The sequence below is a fragment of the Mus pahari genome, chromosome 1 (genome assembly GCF_900095145.1).
Source record: "Mus pahari chromosome 1, PAHARI_EIJ_v1.1, whole genome shotgun sequence".
NCBI classification, from domain to species: Eukaryota; Metazoa; Chordata; class Mammalia; order Rodentia; family Muridae; genus Mus; species Mus pahari.
This window is the reverse complement of record NC_034590.1, coordinates 89,550,243-89,569,078: the sequence shown is the minus strand read 5'-3', so window position 1 is coordinate 89,569,078 and position 18,836 is coordinate 89,550,243. Positions and strand designations below refer to the sequence as shown.

Genomic DNA, 18,836 nt, shown 5'->3' with positions numbered 1-18,836 from the left:
AAAAAAAAAAAAAGAAAAACAAAAAGGAAATAACCAAGAGCAGGTATTCAAACGTGGCCACAGCACAGGCTGCCCTTTAGCCAGCATGCAAGTGGGGTAGTAGGCACTGTAGAGAAACCACCAGAAAGACACAGGCTACAGTAGGGAGAAGCAGTGAAGCTAAATTGGAAGACATCAAGCAGAAGTGGGCAATGAGCCAGTACTGACAGTCACCTTTCATCCTAGTGCCAGGCAGTTTCCCAGAGGGAAAGCCAGCCAGTGCTGGGTGCTTTGTCAGGATGAAGGGAAGCTGCCTGGTGTGTAGGAGTGCTCCTTGCTAAACTAGCTAGTAGAGCCTTGGTTTTTGCAGTACCACTCTGTTGGCCAAAGAGCTTGTAACTCCATTATGGGAGGAGTCCTGAGTCTTTTCTATATTATAAAATGAGATTATAACCAGAAGGCTTTGAATGCTTTATGAATAGAGAAAAAGCATTTTACTTCATACTACCCCTGGGAGTCATCAGGATGTGAGGAACACTCTCACTGGCATGACTTCTGTCACCTGGCTCACAGGGTCTGAGGATGCTGAGACATTTACTGGCTGGACTGAGATCTGGTTGATCCAAAAGAGGGAAACTCAGGCTGGGCTTGACTTCCTAGTATTGGTTAAACTGACAAGCCTAGCCAAGCTGCATTCTGGGTCCTTCCTGGTTCTGGGAGTTGGATGGGTCTTCTTCAGTTAAGGTAAGAGAGAAATGAATAAATACCACAGGAAGATTCTCTGTTCCTTGCCACGTCCAGATGGGACCTACTTACATTTTTGTTTTTCTGGAACAGTGTTCTGGCTTCATTTAGTATGTAATGTTTTTCTTCGATGGTGTCTTCCATCTGCCCTGATGCTGCCTGCCATTTCCGTGCAAGCCTGAAAATGCTTCGGTAGAGGCAGAGGACTTCTTGTCGGGTTGCTGCTGTCATCTTCAGACCCACCAGAGTAAGAGGAAGAAAGTTTACTGAAAATGCAGTTTGACAGTAGACAGCCAGGCAGATGTACAGTTTTTGAATCAAGATTTTCAACTAGTCTAGAAATTATTGCTCCTGTTCAATAGATCTGTGGGCAGAGGAGAAACATCAGTGAGATAACTATTTTACAATTTCTCCTCCCATCTTCTCACTTTGTTTTGTTTTGTTTCTTCATTTTTTTTTTAAGTCAGGGTTTCTCTGTGTAGCCTTGGCTATCCTGGAACTAATTCTATAGACCAGGCAGTCAGAGATCTGCCTGCCTCAGCCTCCTGAGTGCTGGGATTAAAGGTACTTGCCATCTCCATCCAGTTCACCTTCTTGATATTTTATTTTATTTTATTTTATTTTATTTTATTTTATTTTATTTTATTTTATTTTATTTTATTTTATTTTATTTTTTTGAGACAAGGTTTCTCTGTGTAGCTTTGGCTGTCCTGGAACTCACTCTGTANANCAGGCTGGTCTTGAACTCACAGAGATCCACATGTCTCTGCCTCCCAAGTGCTGGGATTAAAGGAAAACACCTCTATCCATTATCATCCTCTTGATTTTTGAGACAAGAGTCTTAGAAGTTAGTGCTGTCTGGTCGGGAAGCCATGCTTAGCCCAGATTGGCTCATGGTTCACCCTGCTTCAGCCTCCTGAGTCCTAGAGTCACAGACCTTAGCTGGCAGTAATTTGCTGTTTCCTAGGAGTCCCCTTTTGCAAATATGGCAAGATCAAACTCACATTATTTTTTTAAAAACCATACCAACCAGAATACCTCAGAAATGATTTTACTTCCGATTCTGGTAAAAGTCCATGGCTGACCTGAATGCCTAGAAGGCATACTTGATTTGTTTTGTAGGGACAGGTCTCACTGTGTGGCCATGGGGGATCCACAACTTGTTTTGTTTAAGAGGATGGAGTCTCATATAAACCAGACTGGCTTTTAACTTGATTCTCTTATCTCTACCAACCAAGCAGATAGTATTTGTTACACGGTGCTCCCCAGCAGTAGACTGTCTAAAATGAGGGCCTGGAGATGCCAGCCTTTTTGCTAGTTTAAAACTAGGTAAGAGGACCAGGCCTGGTAGCACAGGCCTATAATCCTAGCACTCAGAAGGCTGAGGCAAGAAGATCATGAGTTCCAGTGACCTCGAAATACATCTTTAAAAACAGTAGCTTTTCTCATTTTTATAACATGAAATCTTAAAGTGATAGTTAACATTTTTGAAACCGTGGTTACCATATAAATCAAATAGAAGCAGACTCAAGACTCAGCTTTACCCAGAGGCTGAAATGTTGCAATTTTTCTTTGTTTAGAAAACATTTCTCAAAACTACCTTCTTGACCAATAAGAATGGTACAACTGAAGATCTTTCTTAGAAGAGTGTCTAACTCTTCTGACTTTTTATAGGAAATACTACCAGTGGGTATGGCCAAATGAGAACTGACCTAAGTACACAATTTCAAGCAGTGTCTTTTCTGTAGATTCTTGTTACTTTTATTTTAATAAAATATTTCAGACACACAAAGATGGAAAATAACATAATAGCTACATATAATAAGGTTTGAAGAACAAGTTATGGAAATACTTGATGTGATGCTCCTATTGGATCTCTTCCATAGGAAGAAGGGGGGGCAGTATTTCATTATTTACCCTTGCCTGGCCTAGAGTTCTCTATGTAGACCAGACTGGCCTTGAAATCACAAAGAACTGCCTCTCTCTGCTCCAGTGTGTTAAGATTAAGGACATATACCACTGTGCACATGGTCTTTTCCTTGGTTGAAGGTGCCACCATTATGACTGCTATTTATAATTGACATAAATCCTTAACATTTGTTATACAAAACAGTTTTACAAACTTAGAACTTCATACATGTTCTACAAGTTGTATTTTTGTGTCCACTGAATTTGCAATTCGCATTGTCACACTGAGCTTTAGTTCTGACATCACTGCTGCAGATCAATCCACTCTACAGAGATCCTGGTACATGTGTCTACTCTGTTGATGGACATTTTATAACTTGTGTAAAACTTCAGTCTATCTATATAGAAATTTCTATATAGAAATTTCTTCATGGAAGTCACCTTATATAGAATTTCTTCTTTGAAGTTGACTGTCCTTATTTACCCCTGACCCTGGTAACTTTTTTTGAGCAATAAGGAGTGAACCAATTTTAACCATTTGATGAAAAGCTTGAAAGCACTACTTCCCCCATCCAAATCTTAAAGGATTAAAGTTATACACAACAGCATCCACAATGCTTCCTAGAAACAATGCTTAAAAGGCATTCATAAAAACCAAGTGAGAACACTGAACAAGAAAGACCCAGATGAGACAATGATATTTTTCCTGGTAAGGAAACAGGTTTCTGAGATTCAGGCTCTCCCTAAAACTCTATGGTTTCATCTGAAAACATGTGAGTCAGTTCCTGTGAGGGGCAGTGATATCAACTAAGGACTGCTTCACTTCCCTGTCATCAACAGATGAAACCTCCTTGACTTTCAGATACCAGCAGAGGAAAACAAAGGTCAAACATATTCAAAACCCAGCAAATTTCTCAAAGCCTGACTTTAATTGGTTCGCTCTTACTACTTTAAGAACTCTGATCATAAGCTATAACATGACACACAAGACCTGCAATTAGGTTACTCAAGGTAATGAGTACTAACAATTGACACTTAAGACTATTTTGAAAATACTTTAATTAGTGTGTATCTTGAAGAAATAATCCAGAAAGGAAGATAGGCAATGATTCTCCAACATCAGGTGACTCAGAAATCCAAGTCGCAAAGACTGCTAGGAGAAAAGTCAAAAGCTATCTTAACTTTTGTACACAAACAGGTATAGCCTTTTACATCTAAGTCTTGGAAGAAAAGTCAAGAAGTTAGAAAAATGCACCTTTTGTTGTTTTTCTACTGGGTTTCTTTCAGTTCTTTGCTGGGGAAACTTGATCTTGTCTTTGGGGTACACACCCATATTTTTCCCTCTTCACTAATTTTCATTTTCATTTTACTTTATTTTTTAAGACAAGGTCTCACTTCATAGCTCTTGAGAGAAAATACAAAGAAAACAGAGAGTCTTAGGTAGACTCGGTTGGCATCAGATTCACAGAGATCCCCCTACCTCTGCTTCCTAAGTTCTGAGATTAAAGGTATGTGCCACGTGACCTGATCTTGTTTTTTGTTTGTTTGTTTTTTTATAACCTGACCAATCTCTCTATTCATCCTTTAGCTCCTCATGAAAACATGGATGTCTCAGAAAACCCTTTACACTTCCTAGACTCTCCTTAACCACACACTGGGTTAGGAATCAGCTAATTGATAGTTGTTCTTTACAGGATACATCACTCAAGTTCTGATTTGTTAATACCTATTTCCCTCAAATAGACTCTAATCTTTACAGGTACAGTTACTACATCTACCTTATTTACTGCTGAATTATCAGCACCTACAAAGGTTATATACTAGGAATTCAACAAGTGTTTCCTGAAAACATGAGAATATCTTATGGTACAGAAAGCTTGAGATCTGAATACAGAATTAGTCACCCATAAAATTTTTTTAAAAGTGCTTTTTTGAATTTTCTTTTTGGTCTTAGAAAGCAACTCATTTACTAAAGTTGACATTTCCTAAAGGTCTTCTTATCCAAGGATTTAAGTGGCTTCAAACCAACATTCTTCTCAGGATTAATGCAACACAGGCAGCCTTTATCCTTATTTATAGTTGGTCAAGAGTTGATCTTACACAGTAGTGAAGTCTGCTGGGAGTTCCCCTTAGGCAACATAAGGAATAGTCACTGTTCAGAAACCAGAACTTTAAAATGGTCATGAAGGCTGGGTGTGGTGGCGCACGCCTTTAATTCCAGCACTTGGGAGGCAGAGGCAGGTGGATTTCTGAGTTCGAGGCTAGCCTGGTCTACAGTGTGAGTTCCAGGACAGCCAGGACTACACAGAGAAACCCTGTCTCAAAAAAAAAAAAAAAAAAAAAAAAAAAAAAAAAAGGTCATGAAGTCCATTCTTAAGGAATCTTCAAAGTTCTATGGCATTTATTCTGGATCAACACTACTTGAAATATTTGTTCCTTTTTTATCTCTTTAACCAAATCCCAGGATGAAGAAAGAAAACACAAGTGTGATAGAAGGAATTGTGACTGGAAGGTGTCTTCTTGAGGCTCTGCCAGTGCCTGGCAAATACAGGAAGTGGATGCTCACAGCTATCCACTGGACTGAGCACAGGGTCCCCAATGAAGGAGCTAGAGGAAGTACCCAAGGAGCTGAAGGGGTTTGCGGCCCCATAAGAGGAACAACAATATGAACTAACCAGTACCTCCAGAGCTCCCTGGAACTAAACCACCAACCAAAGAGTATACATGGTGGGACTCATGGTTCCAGCTACATATGTAGCAGAGGATGGCCTAGTTGGTCATCAATGGGAGGAGGCGCCCTTGGTCCTGTGAAGGCTCTATGCCCCAGTGCAGGGAAATACTAGGGCCAGGAAGTGGGAGTGGGTAGTTTGGTGAGCAGGGGGAGAAGGAGGGGATAAGGAGAGGAGGTTTCCAGAGGGAGACTAGGAAAGGGGATAACATTTGAAATATAAATAAAGAAAATATCTAATAAAATTAAAAAAAAAAGTTGTGCTGCCTGCATAAGCAGATTACTACGATGAAACTTATTATTGAGTGCATATAATAACAGACTGGCACATTTTGCTGCTAGTATGTTTTGCCCTCTGGTCCTCAGTTGGGAGAGGTCCCTAATACAGATATTTCAAAATTTGATTGTGGAGGTGATTTTAGATACACAATACTCATATTTATTAGTTGTCATTATTTTAATGTATACTGGAGTAACCCATCAAACCCATGATACTGATTTTGGTGTGGTGTAGGATTGGCTATGAATAAATGTATTCAGAAAATTTCTAACCAGTGCATGATGCTCATACTTGTAATCCTGACACTCAGAAGGCTAAAGTTGAAGGGCTGCTACAAGTCTGGGACCAGCCTGATCTACAAAATGAATACCATGTCAGCCAAAGGTACATAGCAAGACCCTGTTTCACTGTCAAGCCTATGCTTGTCTTGGCTGATCCTTCTACTCAGAATGCTTCTTTTACTTGTCATTTCTCATACTAAAAGAGGTACCTATATACTACCAAATTTTCCCAGAGCACTCTCTTCCCAGGGCCTAGAACAAGCCATCTATTGCTCTTTTGCAGTCATTTTGCATCTTTTTCTTTCTAGATTTTTCTGCATAACTCCTAGAGAGCAGGAACTTTGTCCTACTCATTACAGTAACAACAACAACCATAGCAGCTACATTTGCTTTGAATTTACCATGGGCTTCAAACTCTGCAAGGAACTTTACCTATAACTGTAAACATCACAGCAATTCAGTGGGCAGGTGCTGCTTCTATTCTCATTTTAGATAGACCTGGTATAAAGAGAAATTAAGAAGTGTGTCCAAAGTCACAATTCTAGAAATAGGCAGGGCTGGTATTCAAACACTACAATCTGGAGTCAGAGCCCAAGTTGCTAACAACTACATTGCTTGATCTCAATAAATGTTTAATATCTGTAGCATGCTTTAAAGAGCTTAATCATTAGAACAAAGGAAGTGAAATAATTCCATTAAAAGAAGCCATGGAACTCTATTCTCTTCTCATACAAAGAGCCATGGAAGTATTTTGCACCTTGGTATGCTTTATAAAATCCCCACCTGCCCTTCTTCAAAAAGCATTTTATATACAAGGACCCTTAAAGGAGGCTGTGCACCTAACTGGAATGCTTTCTTCTTTCAGTTCTCTGTGGTAACCCCTCTGACTTCCAGGGGAGTTGACATCAAAACAAGATGAGGAAGAGACTGATCACATTGTTACACCCTGCAGGCTTTAAGTCCCCTCTGCCAAGCATCCCATAGATTGATTCCCTCATCATTTATTGGACATGCCTATCACATCCAAGACCATGAAGGTCTGGGGATATTTTACCTTCTAATATCAGAGGCAGACAACATACAAGAAAACCAAGGAATTTCACAGTCATGTATTCTGGGTGAAATGAACAGAAATGGGAGATATTGTATTGGCGGGGGGGGGGTTCATATACTTGACTGGAGTTCTGAATGGCAATGATGCAGACTAATAATGGGAAGCTAAAGGGAGAGTGGTACAGGGAAGGCAGCAGGAGGAGCAAAGCTCTGGGGCAAGCCAAGAGCAGAGCTGCAGAGTTGAATGCAAGTGAGGACCTGTCAGAGGCCACAGGTCAACACAGTGATGCCAATCTTTGGAAAGTTCCCTGAACCATGAACATTTAAGAAAAAAATATATATACATACACATACATGTTGAGTGGTGGTGGTATATGCCCTAATCCCACCACTTAGGAGGCAGAAGCAGTTGGATCTCTGTGAGTTTGAGGCCAGCCTGGTCTACAAACCGAGTCCAGGAGAGCCAGTGTATATATGTGTGCACCCAAGTGTATGTATGAGTGCAGAAGTCGAGGAGATCTGAAGAGGAATTGGGTCCCCAGAAATGGAGTTATAAATGGTCATGAGTCACCATGTGGGTGCTGGTAACCAAACTTGGGTTCTTTAAAAGAACAATAACTGCTTTTAACCCCTGAGCCATTTCTCCAGCTCCCATTTAGGAGTTTAAAAGACAATTCCCTTTCCACAGATGAAGTTTATAGAAGCATGACTCTAGTCTCAAGAATGTCAAAATTCTAGCTGCTGCACTCTCTTGAGGCTTTGTTTTCTCCTCAACAAAAATTTCTGCAGCATAAAAAGGAGAAGGGACAGAAGGGAGGAATCCATTCCATCCCCTTTAAGGAATACCTGAAGCTGGGATATAATTTCTTGTTATAGCTCCCTATAGTCAAAATTTCCCTCTCAAGTCCTTCATGATTTGGGATAAGGATGGGAAAGGCTGTGAAAGCATCCAGACAAAAATCAGTCCTGCTGCCCTGTCTTTTTAGCTATGACACCCTTCTTGCCTCGAGAAGTTCTCAAGTCACACAACCAGAATACCCTTTCTTTGCCCACCTATTGTTTCTCTGTCTATCCCTTAGCCTACTATCAGAGCATCTTTCTAGTGCAGGGACTATGGCAGTGTTCCTGTGTGCATCCCTAGCATCTCTACCTTACCCCTACTTATCATACTCAAATTTCCTTTTTGAAGTCTTAAAGGTTTTTATTACATTTTATTTACTTATTGTGTATGTATCATGCCGATGTACGCAACTAAAGGTCAGAGGACAACGTGACAAGAGGTCAAGCCTGACAACCCGAGTTTGATCCCTGGAACTCATTTCAAAGTAAAAGGAGAGAATTCTACAAAGTTGTCTTCTGACACCCGCACATGTACTAGGCCCATCATATACTAATAAGTGTGTAGTGGTTATTCCTGGTTGCTAACTTGACTATAACTGGAATGAACTACAATCTAGAATTGGAAGGATCACCTGTGATCCTGATCTTGAGGCTGGGAGATACAAGTTTCTGATCTGGATCTTGGCATGGAGATCTTGAGGCATAGTGGCTATGAATCCCAGGAGACTAAGGCAAGGAGACTCTGAGTTCAAGGTCATCTGGGACAAAGTAAGCCCCATATCCAGGCGTGGTGGTACACACCTTTAATCTGGGACACACCTTCTGCTGGAGACCTACATAAGGACATTGGAAGAAGGAAGATTCTTCTTCGCCTGCTTGCTTTGTGGGACTGAGCAAGTGCTAGATCCTTGGACTTCCATTCACAGCTGCTGCTGACCATTGTTGGGGAGTTGGACTACAGACTGTAAGTCAACAAATTCCCTTACTATGTAGAGACTACCCATATGTTCTGTGACTCTTGAGAACCCTAACACAAAGTAGATTTTTTTTTTTTTTTTTTGAGACACGGTTTCTCTGTGTAGTCCTGGCTGTCTTGGAACTCATTCTGTAGACTAGGCTGTCCTTGAACTCAGAGATCTACTTGCCTCAGCCTCTTAAGTGCTGGGATTAAAGGTGTGTGCTAACACTGTTTTAAAAGTGAATTTTAACAAAAGATTCAGGGCACTGAAAACAACTCTGTGCTGTTTTGGGGAGACTTTTGGTTCAAAGAGAGCTCTTTAAGACTCACACCTATGATACAGTCCTCACTTTTTTAAGGCCAGTAATGGTTTGTCCACTAGCCCAAAAGGCCCTATTTCTGGGAAGATTAGAATTAATAAAATGGAAAACTATTTTTTGTTTTTCTCTTGAAAACTAATCATTTTGGGGACTAAGATACATTGTATACAATGATCTAGTTTTAAAATCAACCCAGAAAACTATAATTTAATGCACTTGTCATTTGGGGAAACAAAATGCTAGTTTATTTGTTTCATTTGAGACAGGATCTTTTATGTAGAGCTGGCTCTCCTGGAACTTGCTATGTAGGCCAGGATAGCCTCAAACTCAAAACTCGAAGAAATTCTCCTGCATCTGCCTGCCTCCCAAGTGTTGGGATCAAAGGTGTAAGATACCATTCCCGGTCTTGAAATGATTTTGATAATGCACAAATAATCATGCTCACTGGGCTCAGCCTGTGGCTCAGTTTCTCAGAGTGTAGAGAGTTTCTTCTTTGGCAGCCCTAGGAATTAAACAAACAAGGCGCACACTTCAACAATGAACAATATCCCCTACTCGTCCTTTTACTTTTCATTTTGAGATAGGGTTTCATGAAGTTGGCTCAAAGTGGCTTTGAACTTGCTCTATTATCCAAGAAGAGCCTTGAACTTTTGCTCCTCAGGAGCAGCTGGGATTACAGGTTTGTACCATGCTTCACTCCTGATTCAGGTTCTTAAAAGGTAATATGCAACCACAGAACAGTTTTCAGAGTTGTAAGAGTTATTTATGAGATATTTCATTAAAATACCGAGCACTAGGAAGTAAAGGTGTACTCTACCTGAAAAGGAGGAAATGAGAATGGTGAGCCTTTTATCTATGGTTAGCTTTGTCTGCAGAGAATGGAAAAGTATGTAGCGTGTTGTTGAGGTTGTTGCTTTGTGGTAGTAATGGATTTTCCTAAAGCTATTTCCCTCTGATCATTACTAATCCCTGTACAGTAAAGGGCTATTGTTCTTCAATATAAGTAAATAACCCTGCTGGAGACACTGCTTATCTTCAGACCACAATGCATGCCTCTTACTGGAAACGTTAATGCAGGTGCCAGCACTGAAGCAGGACAAAGCTTTCCTTCCTATGTCTCTTCTTTATTTCTTACTAACTCTTTACTATTGGTGCTCTTTTCTCCTAGAGCTATTTATTCTATCTAGTCCCTGCTTTTTGTCAGACACTAGCTGGTACTCTCAATGATTTTATTGTCACAACAACTGAACAATCTTCAAGTGAAACTGTGCCCTACAGATTACTGGTCTTCCATTCCCTACACACACACACACACACACACACACACACACACACACACACACACACACACACACAGTTGTTTCCTGGCCTAGATTTTTCTGGTTATTAGAATCTGACGAGGGAAGTAGTACCACAGTTGTGCAATTCTCAGGATACACTCATTCAGTATATTTCACACCACAATGATTCTCTGAAACAGCATTTGTTTTATGCCAACCCCCCCCCCCCAAAAAAAAGTAAAAGCAAGACATTGTTTTAATGAGTTTTGTTTCATCCCCCCCAAAAAAAAAAAAACTAAACTCAAACCAAAAAACCCAAGAATGAAAGATGGACCCAGGAAAAGATGTAGATTATACTTTTATCAAATGGAAAATAAAATTAGATTCTGAAACATGGGAAGTTTCATCAGAACAAAGGGGCAATCCAAAACACCAATACTAGAAAGATTTCTAAAGTAACTATTCAAAGCAAAGCAATAGGAGGCAAACACGTATCCTAAACATAGATGTTCCTTAACTTGCAGACAGTGCTAGGTTGTGATAGTATCCTAAATTAAAATCATCTTAAATGGAAAATGCATTTAACACAGTTAATCCATTCAATGTCACAGTCTAGCAACACAGTATACTTACTGTAAAGACTTGGTTCTATTTGTCTTTTGAGACAGGGTCTCACTATTAAGCTTTTGGCTGCCCTGAAACTTTGAATACAACTTACAGAAATCCTCTTGCCTACAAAAGTTAGCCAGAGGTGCTCAAAACCAGTTATCCAAAGTCAGGTGTGTGACAGATATAAGGAGAGGCTGGGAACAAGCCAATGGTAGAGACACACAATTCTCCAGCAAGAATCTTCAACCCTTCAGAGCAAGTAGGAAAGTCAGAGAGCCCACACACTAACTTAAATTCCTCCTTTGTGACATCTTGTAAGAAACTAGATTAGAAAGTTGCACAAAGTCTTAGGTGGACATTGTGTCCTGCCACACCTTTATCCCCAGCTCTTGGGAGTTCAAGGCCAGACTTCTACAGAGCAAATTCTAGGACAGCCATGGCTACAAAGAGAAACACTTTTGTTTCAGAAGAACAAAAACAAACAAGATTTTGGTGACAACACTGAACACAGCTGGAGATCTCTTGCATTTGACTTTACAGCCAACTATTTGAAAGACAACAGCATTTTGCACCAGGGACCTGTTTTTAGAACATTCTCCAAGGACTCTCTAGTTACCAACTGAGGAATTTTATTTATCGGGTCCAAAGGCTCCTCACTAGACTGTCCCGAGAGCAGAAACAATGACTGTCTGGCTTTACTAGTGAGGAATGATTGGCACTCAGAGGCCTTAATTTTTTTTTTTTTTCAGTGTTTCAGTCCAACATTGAACAAAAGAACTGTTTATGGTAAAACTCTTCTGTCTGATTTACCCAACAGGGCAGAGACTAGCCACATGCAGCTACTGAACATCTGGAATATGTGTCTAAGGAATGGCTATTTAAACTTAGTCACACGTGTTAAGTAGCTACATACAGACAGCAAGGTTCTCAGGTCAATTACAAATCAAATGTCAGCTTGGGAGTGGGTGTGAGGGGAGATGCTTATGGCTCACTTGGGGCAAAAGCCACACACAAAGGATAAGCAAGTCTTCAGCTTCAGCTGTGTAGGATTCTAGGAACCTTAGACTGGTGTTGCCAGACTGTCCGATTTTCCTAATGAAGCCAAAAATCTGGATTCTGATGTTCAATTTTTAAAAAACTGGCAAGCATATTCTAAGAAAGAAGAATTTAAATCATGCTGCAGGCTGAACAATATGCTTGCAGGCATTATCTGTCTTGCCAGCTTGCAACTTTTAATCTAGGCCAACCCTATCAATTCGAAGAATAGGACCTTTTCCAAGGCCACCCTGCAGATCCAAGAATGAAACCCAGCCCTTCAGATACCCTTTTCATTGAGATTCACTAAGTTAGCGGCATCTGTAGCAGCAGGGACAAAACTCCCTTTGTAAGAATTCCAAGGCTGAGATGGGTGTGGTGGTGCACACCTTTAGTTCCAGCACGACAGATGGGGAGGCAGAGACAGATGGATCTCTTGAGTTTGAGGCTAGCCTGGTCTATATAACACATGAGAAAGAAAACACATGCACAATCACACAACAAACCAAACAAGAATTCCAGGGCTGGTATCTTATGTGTTCCAGTGCAGATACAACAAAATAGACCCCATGGGCACATGTAAACCAACATTTATCAAGGAAATCAAAACTGCACACATTCTTGTACACAGCAAGTCCAAAAGCTTTGACAGCTGGGAGAGCAGGAAGAGATGAGGCCTTCAAAAGGTGACTCTCACTGATTGTGAGGGTGGATACTATTGTTTAAAGCTATTGGGGGGGGGCTCATTTTTGAGGTGTTCTTATTGAACTTCCTATTGGCTTGTACCCTTCTGGGTGGTCTCTAAATGTGAGGACATCTAAAGGATTTGGGAGCTCTTTCTCATCTACTACCTAGTCCAAGGTCTAGGAATAAACCCTACATTTATTATCTCCACCCATGACTTGTCTTCCAGCTTGTCCTTCTCATTTCTGGACATCTTCATGGACTGTAAAATGACTCTGGACATATGTTCCAGAGAACATAGGAGATTCTTTCACAAACTGTTTTTTCTAGGGAGACATCTTTGGTTTCACATTCTCCCATACATTTCTTATCCAGTTCAGCATTCAGTCTGGAATGTTTAAGCCCCCAAATACATTATGAATCAATTCTCTTAATTTCCATGTTTCCAACACCACTGTCATCTCCCATGGCCTTAGCAACAGCCCTTTAACTACCTTCTTTTATCCAGCAGCAATTTTTAAAAATGTAAATTAAGGTCTGGTCATTCATGACACTTCAGGGAAATAATACAAAAGCCAAACCCTTGCTATTTCTGCAACTCCAAGACTTCATTCTCGTCTGCCTTTTGTTTAAAATGTTATCCATTGGCAGTTCCTTCTCCCATTCTCTTTTCCTCTTAAACCTAGAAGAGGTCTTCTTACCACACCATTCACCTTCTGGGGCAGCTGCTATTCTCTGCACTCATTTATTAATGAAAAGTTCAGGAACAAGATTTCCTTCATTTTGTCATTTGCTCATCTTAGTAATGAAACTAGCCTTCATCATCACCTGAAGTCTGACTCCTACATCCGGGATCGTTTGGGTGGCCTTTCTCAAGGCCAGCACCTCTCCAGCCTCCTACAACTGCCCCGTCGCCTTCCATTTATAATCGAAAAGTCTGAAGGGTCCCAGGCAGGATCTCGCCCACGAGACAGTTCCCTTAGGCAGGTCTCTCGAGGCCAGCAGCGATGACACCGAGCCGCCCTCGCGAGGCTGGGGTCATACAAGCGCGTCTCCTAGCAACCCCACACCGGCATCTCATCCCTGGCCCAGGGAAGCCAACCCCTTTTCCCCAGTCCCCCGCGACTGGAGCCGGCGTCTCCATCCTTACACTCACTCAGCGTCACTCCTGCCTTCCCCCACCCACAGGAGCCGGCTGGGAAGAGGCGGTGCCAGGAGCTCTGCCGAGCCTTGGCCACACCGGGCAGTATCCAGCAAGTCCAGTAGGCCAGGCCGGGCCAAACCACCGGGCGGACCGCTGTGGCAGCATGAGGCCCAGGTTAGAGGTCGTCTCAAACCTCCTGAAACTTCCAGATTTAGCCGACTCCCCGCCGCACTCCACAACTGAGCTAACCTCCCTCTCTCCAGCCTTCCCTTTCACCCTTTCGTTATCCCCTTCCCCCATTTCTAGTCAGAAAATGGCCTGGCCCGGCTCCTAGCCCACTCTCCGCCGCGCCCCGCCTTGCCCTTACTTGGAGACGGCTTCGGACGTCCTCGCGTACGTCGTGACGTCACCCTCCTCGTTCCCGTCCCCGCCCCTCTCCCATTCTCTCCCTCCTAGAGCCAGCGGCCGGCGGGGTTACCGGAAGTGATGATGCAGGAGGCAATGGAGGGGGCGGGGCTTCGGGGCGGCCGCCGCCGGTGGGCTGCAGATGAGGAGGAGGCGGCGGCCGCGGTGGCAGAAAAGGCGGCGGCGGCGGGGGTAGGGAGCCTGGAAACGCAAGCGGGGATGGTAGGTAGTTTGGACCCGCCGGGCCGCCGTCGTTTCCAGAAAGGGTTTGACTGGAGGAACCTCTGGAGCAGCTGTGAGTTTGGAGGGGGGGAGTTGAGGAAAAGGGGGGAGCATTGAGAGATGAAGGGGCGGGGGTTCGGTTCCTTCGAGAAAGGGGGTGGTGGTGGAAAGGGAGGAGTGCAAATCAGCGCCTTGTCTGGACTGGTCCCTCTGGAAGAAGAGGCTGTGAGGGGAGCCTGTGGCTTGTCAAGCGCAAGGCTCCGAAAACTTACCTACTGTCCCTGCCCGTCCATCGCAGGCACCCCTCAATCCCGGGCCTGGGGACCTGGGGCCGTAGATCCCCGGGGAGGGTCTGCAGCCTCTGAGCTGAAAGTCCAGGGTAAGAGCCAGTGAGGTAGGAGCCCAAGGGGGAGGTGGTGGGTGAATCTGCAGCTCCCTCCCTGATTTTTCTCCCCACCCCCATCCTTCTCTGTAATCGTTAACAGCCCTGGAATTAAGGGGCTCAGACCTGAAGGCCTTTCAGTGCACCTTTGCTATAAACGATAACCATCTGTGCCTGAGGTAATGGGGCTGGAGGGTTTGCCTATATCCTGTTTAGGAAGTGGGACGGGATGACAAATGTATTGTTTTTTCCATCCCCATCTCTTATCTTCCCTCATACACACCCCTGTTTCATACTTTAATGCTCTGTGGTTGAGTGGCAGTCGTGGACACCCTCTCCCCTTTGTGGCACTTAGTACCTCGGCTCCGTCTTTTGAATGTGGTGTTCAGCCTCTATCCCAGCTCCTACTGCAAGCTTTGTAGTACTTCAGTTATGGGCTGTGTCACATTGGGGAGTACCTCACGACGCCGCCTGGCTCCTGATTATAATGAACATTTTCTTTTATGAATACTAGAATTCCAGAGCTCTTGCAAGGCATCATAAGTGGCTTCATAGCCCAGGAATCAAGGTCTCTCGCTCTAAATACTTTATATGTGAGGAATTTACATGTTGTCAACTCTTTCCAAAAATGATTTGATGTTAGGCTAATTCTGGATTTCTGTGTTTCTCTCCACCCACACTTTATGATGCACTTCAGAGAACAGAAAACCCTATATTACTGTTTTTGTTTCTACAGTTGGACAATAGCTTTTTTATGTCTGTCTCTATTTGTATGTCTTACAATCAGCTTGATTTTTATCTTATTTAGCCGATGCTTTGTGTATAGGTGGTCCTATAAGAGACAGTGTGATATGTAGTTATGCTTTTAGCAAAACACAGTGCATAATGTGTATGGAAATGTCTGAAAAAAAGAAAGATTGATTGGAAAGAACTCTCTCATTGTTTAAAAACCAACCAAACAAAAACCCCACCACGAGTAAGTAGTGCCTCTTCTAGCCTGTCAGAGATTTCAGAGTGAAGTGTTAATGAATCTTGTTTTGGTGTTGATACATTTAAAAAAAGAAATTCTCTGTTAATTATGGAACTGTCGTTTAAGAAACTTTATGCTTTAAGAAAGAGTGCTAGATTTCAGGGGTCCTTTGACTAGAAAGTGCATATGTGTTGCTCTTTAACTGAATTTCTTGTGCAGTATCACTAGGATTATCATAACATGTTCTTCTGATGGTGAGGTGGTGTTTTATCAGAGCCCGATAAAACAGAAAGAAGACTTAGCCCCTGATTGTACCTTGGTTTACAGAGATACAGCAGAAGAGTCACCGCTAGCTAGTCTCACTTTAGCTCACTTGGAACCTAGTTTGTCACTGAATGACAAGTCCAAAATTCATTCAAACTGCTATTAAGTACTAGCCAGTGTTTCAGACAGTGAGTGTTCATAGGTGAACACAAGCAAAAAATGTCCTCTCTCAAGGAGTTTATCAGAGTGGGAGGCGAGGACAGAAACGATAAATCAGCAAATCTGATCTTGATCGAATGCTGGAGAAAATGAGTGATAGGCTAGAGTGTGTGCCTGGAACGCAATGGAGGGAGACCTTCCTGAGGTGACGCTGCTTAAACAGAACTTTAAACGAGAAGGAGCCAGCCATGCAGAGATGAAGGGAGAACTCTTGGAGGGTTAGGGAACAGCTTGTGCAGAAACTCACTGGAATGAACTTGGCAAGTTCTAGGGACTGGGAGAAGAGGGTGGGGGTGGGGTGTAGGTTTAGGGAGTAAAAGGTTGAATGAAATAGGCTCAGAAGAGTGGAGTTGGGGCTCATTAGACAAAAGAAAGATGAGTAAGGAGGAGGAGAAACAGAATGACTCCTTTTGGTTCATTCTGTTGCCCTTCCTAGAGCGTTTATCATTATTTTTGCATGTTCTTTTGGACTGTTAGAGACAAAAGGAGCTCACCTAGCTGAGAGGAGTAGAGGGCATACCTGGTCCTGTAAAATATCTTGCTGTATATGCATAATAAGTACTCTGAATGTATACTACATCTTCCATCTCGTTGTAAACTTAAGGTTAAAGAACTGAGCATGTGTTAACTCTGCTTGTCTACAGATGGCCATCCAGATCTGAGCTTCTTTTTCCTTTTTTTCTTTCTTTTTCTTTTTCTTTCTTTCTCTCTTTTCTTTTCTTTTCTTTTCTTTTTTCTTTCTTTTTTTTTTTTTTTTTTTTTTTGCTTTGGGCAGGCAGCATTTGTGTTGCAATAGTTCTGCACTTGCCTTGGCCTCCTAGTGAGTAATAATATTCCACTGAGAGGTAGGTTGGTACTAAAAGTTCACTTTGGATTCCATTAGATAAGGACTATTTCGGGGCCCATTTTCACTCTCTCATCATCTTTGGGTTGACAGGTAACTCAGGGATGTTGCCTACTTTTGCCTTCCATTGGAGGCATTCATCTCCAGTCTACCTTATGTTCAACAGAGAGGCCTTATCAATATGTTGCTTGGATTTGGCCCTCTTGTGCTGCATCACAGTAGGCTGAGATGAAATAGTATTTTTCTCCCCTTTTCAACCTCACAAAAGTGACTGTAGCATTCTTTGAATCAGTCTTTTGAGCTGTGTAGTTGAGAGACATAACTGTTGCTTAGATGGTTTGTAGTAAACCCAATCTTAAAATGTTAAATGAAACCTTTTGGTGTTTGGTAAAGACAAATCAGAAACAGCAGACTTGTCACTTGGGTTATGTTTTAGTCCTTTACTACAACCTGAAAGTGGCTCTTGAGAACTGGGTGGAGCTTTCTGTGTTGTCCTGAGGTAAGGGAGGATGCAGCCAGTTTGAATGCAAACAGCAGATTTTAGTTTGCAGCTAACTGACTAGTGTGAACTCTTAGGACATGGCATGTATTAAACAGCTTGGCCTTGACTTTGTGTGCTATTACTGGGCAGACAGTGCTCTATTTGGTGTTAAGCAGTCTACTATCCCTTTTCATGTCAATGATTTATTACAATTCAAGTACAAAAATATCATCTGGGCTGACATTTCATCAGCTAATTTGTAGACTAACTTTTGAAAGGGGATAGAGATATGAGTGGGGGTATCGGGGGTGGGGGAGTTGGGGTGTGGGGGACTTGAACATGTTGAGAAGCCCTTAAAACCTTACATTGACTGGTAATTGTGTTTGGGTAGTGAATCTAAATCTAAGTGAATTTGGAGTCTTGGAGCTGAAGTGGCCTTTTGACCTAAGGTGCCAGTCAGTTTGTTTCTTAGGGTTTGGGGGATTTTGAACACATCCTAATTAAAGGTGAAAACCCAAAGAACCAGTTGGTGCCACTTGCCCTTGGAATTGTGGGCAGGTTGTTTTTCATTTCAGTAGCTGGTTTAAAGTTAATCTGATTTTACTACTGTCTTGATGTGCGTTCTGTAGTGAGGAGAGTTGATTGTACACTGGCTGCCAGTTGTTTTGAGGTGAAGAAGTAGTAACTCAGATCGAAACAGTGGTAATTATGTGGTAACTCCTGTTTCCCTAACTCTTGATAAGTTATAATTACTCTTTGTGTCTGTTTACAGACATTCATACCAGTGTACCAGAATGAGATCTTCCTAATGTTGGTACAGTGTTTTTTGTTCTTTCCATAACAGGCCAGGTTGATTGAGTTAATGTTCTTTAGTTCAAATCTAGTTTCACTAGCTCTTGTATTTATTTTCTTGGGCAATAGAAGGTATTATTTTTTAGGGGGTCAGAAGGAGATGAGGATAACACCAAAAAGTTATGTAAACTGATTCTCTGGAGTTATACTATATTAAAAGAGGAAAAATGCCCAGTCTTTAAGATATATGCAGATGAGGTCTTATTTAAACACCATATATTGGAACTTGTGGATGATGAACTCTGCTTCCTTGAGAGTTTGTCCTTGCCTAAGTCTAAGTTGTGAGTTGAAATGTTGGGTTTGGGGCTGTACAGCATGTAAGCATCATTTGGTAAGCATTATCATGTGTCCATG

General features: G+C 42.1%; 2 protein-coding genes across 6 annotated transcripts in view; one reads left to right on the top strand and one right to left on the bottom strand.

Annotated features, from left to right (window-relative positions):
- Positions 1-14,817, bottom strand: part of Lyrm1 (LYR motif containing 1) — a 54,271-nt gene extending 39,454 nt beyond the window's left edge. Inside the window, exons 1-3 of one of the 3 annotated variants that reach the window (XM_021201477.1) lie at positions 14,211-14,234; positions 9,714-9,908; positions 796-954 (exon numbers count right to left, since the gene is read on the bottom strand). In XM_021201477.1, the coding sequence (XP_021057136.1) occupies positions 796-954 (159 nt within the window). In that variant the 5' untranslated portion in view covers positions 9,714-9,908; positions 14,211-14,234. Of the gene's footprint in view, positions 1-795; positions 1,088-9,713; positions 9,909-13,527; positions 13,992-14,210; positions 14,235-14,742 lie in introns of those variants that run through there. The other 2 variants (XM_029547617.1, XM_021201468.2) reach the window with 2 other exon arrangements.
- Positions 13,966-18,836, top strand: part of Dcun1d3 (defective in cullin neddylation 1 domain containing 3) — a 38,519-nt gene continuing 33,648 nt past the window's right edge. The window contains exon 1 of one of the 3 annotated variants that reach the window (XM_029547542.1): positions 13,966-14,017. The gene's annotated coding sequence lies outside the window, so the exon portion shown is untranslated. Of the gene's footprint in view, positions 14,018-14,380; positions 14,544-18,836 lie in introns of those variants that run through there. The other 2 variants (XM_029547526.1, XM_021210064.2) reach the window with 2 other exon arrangements.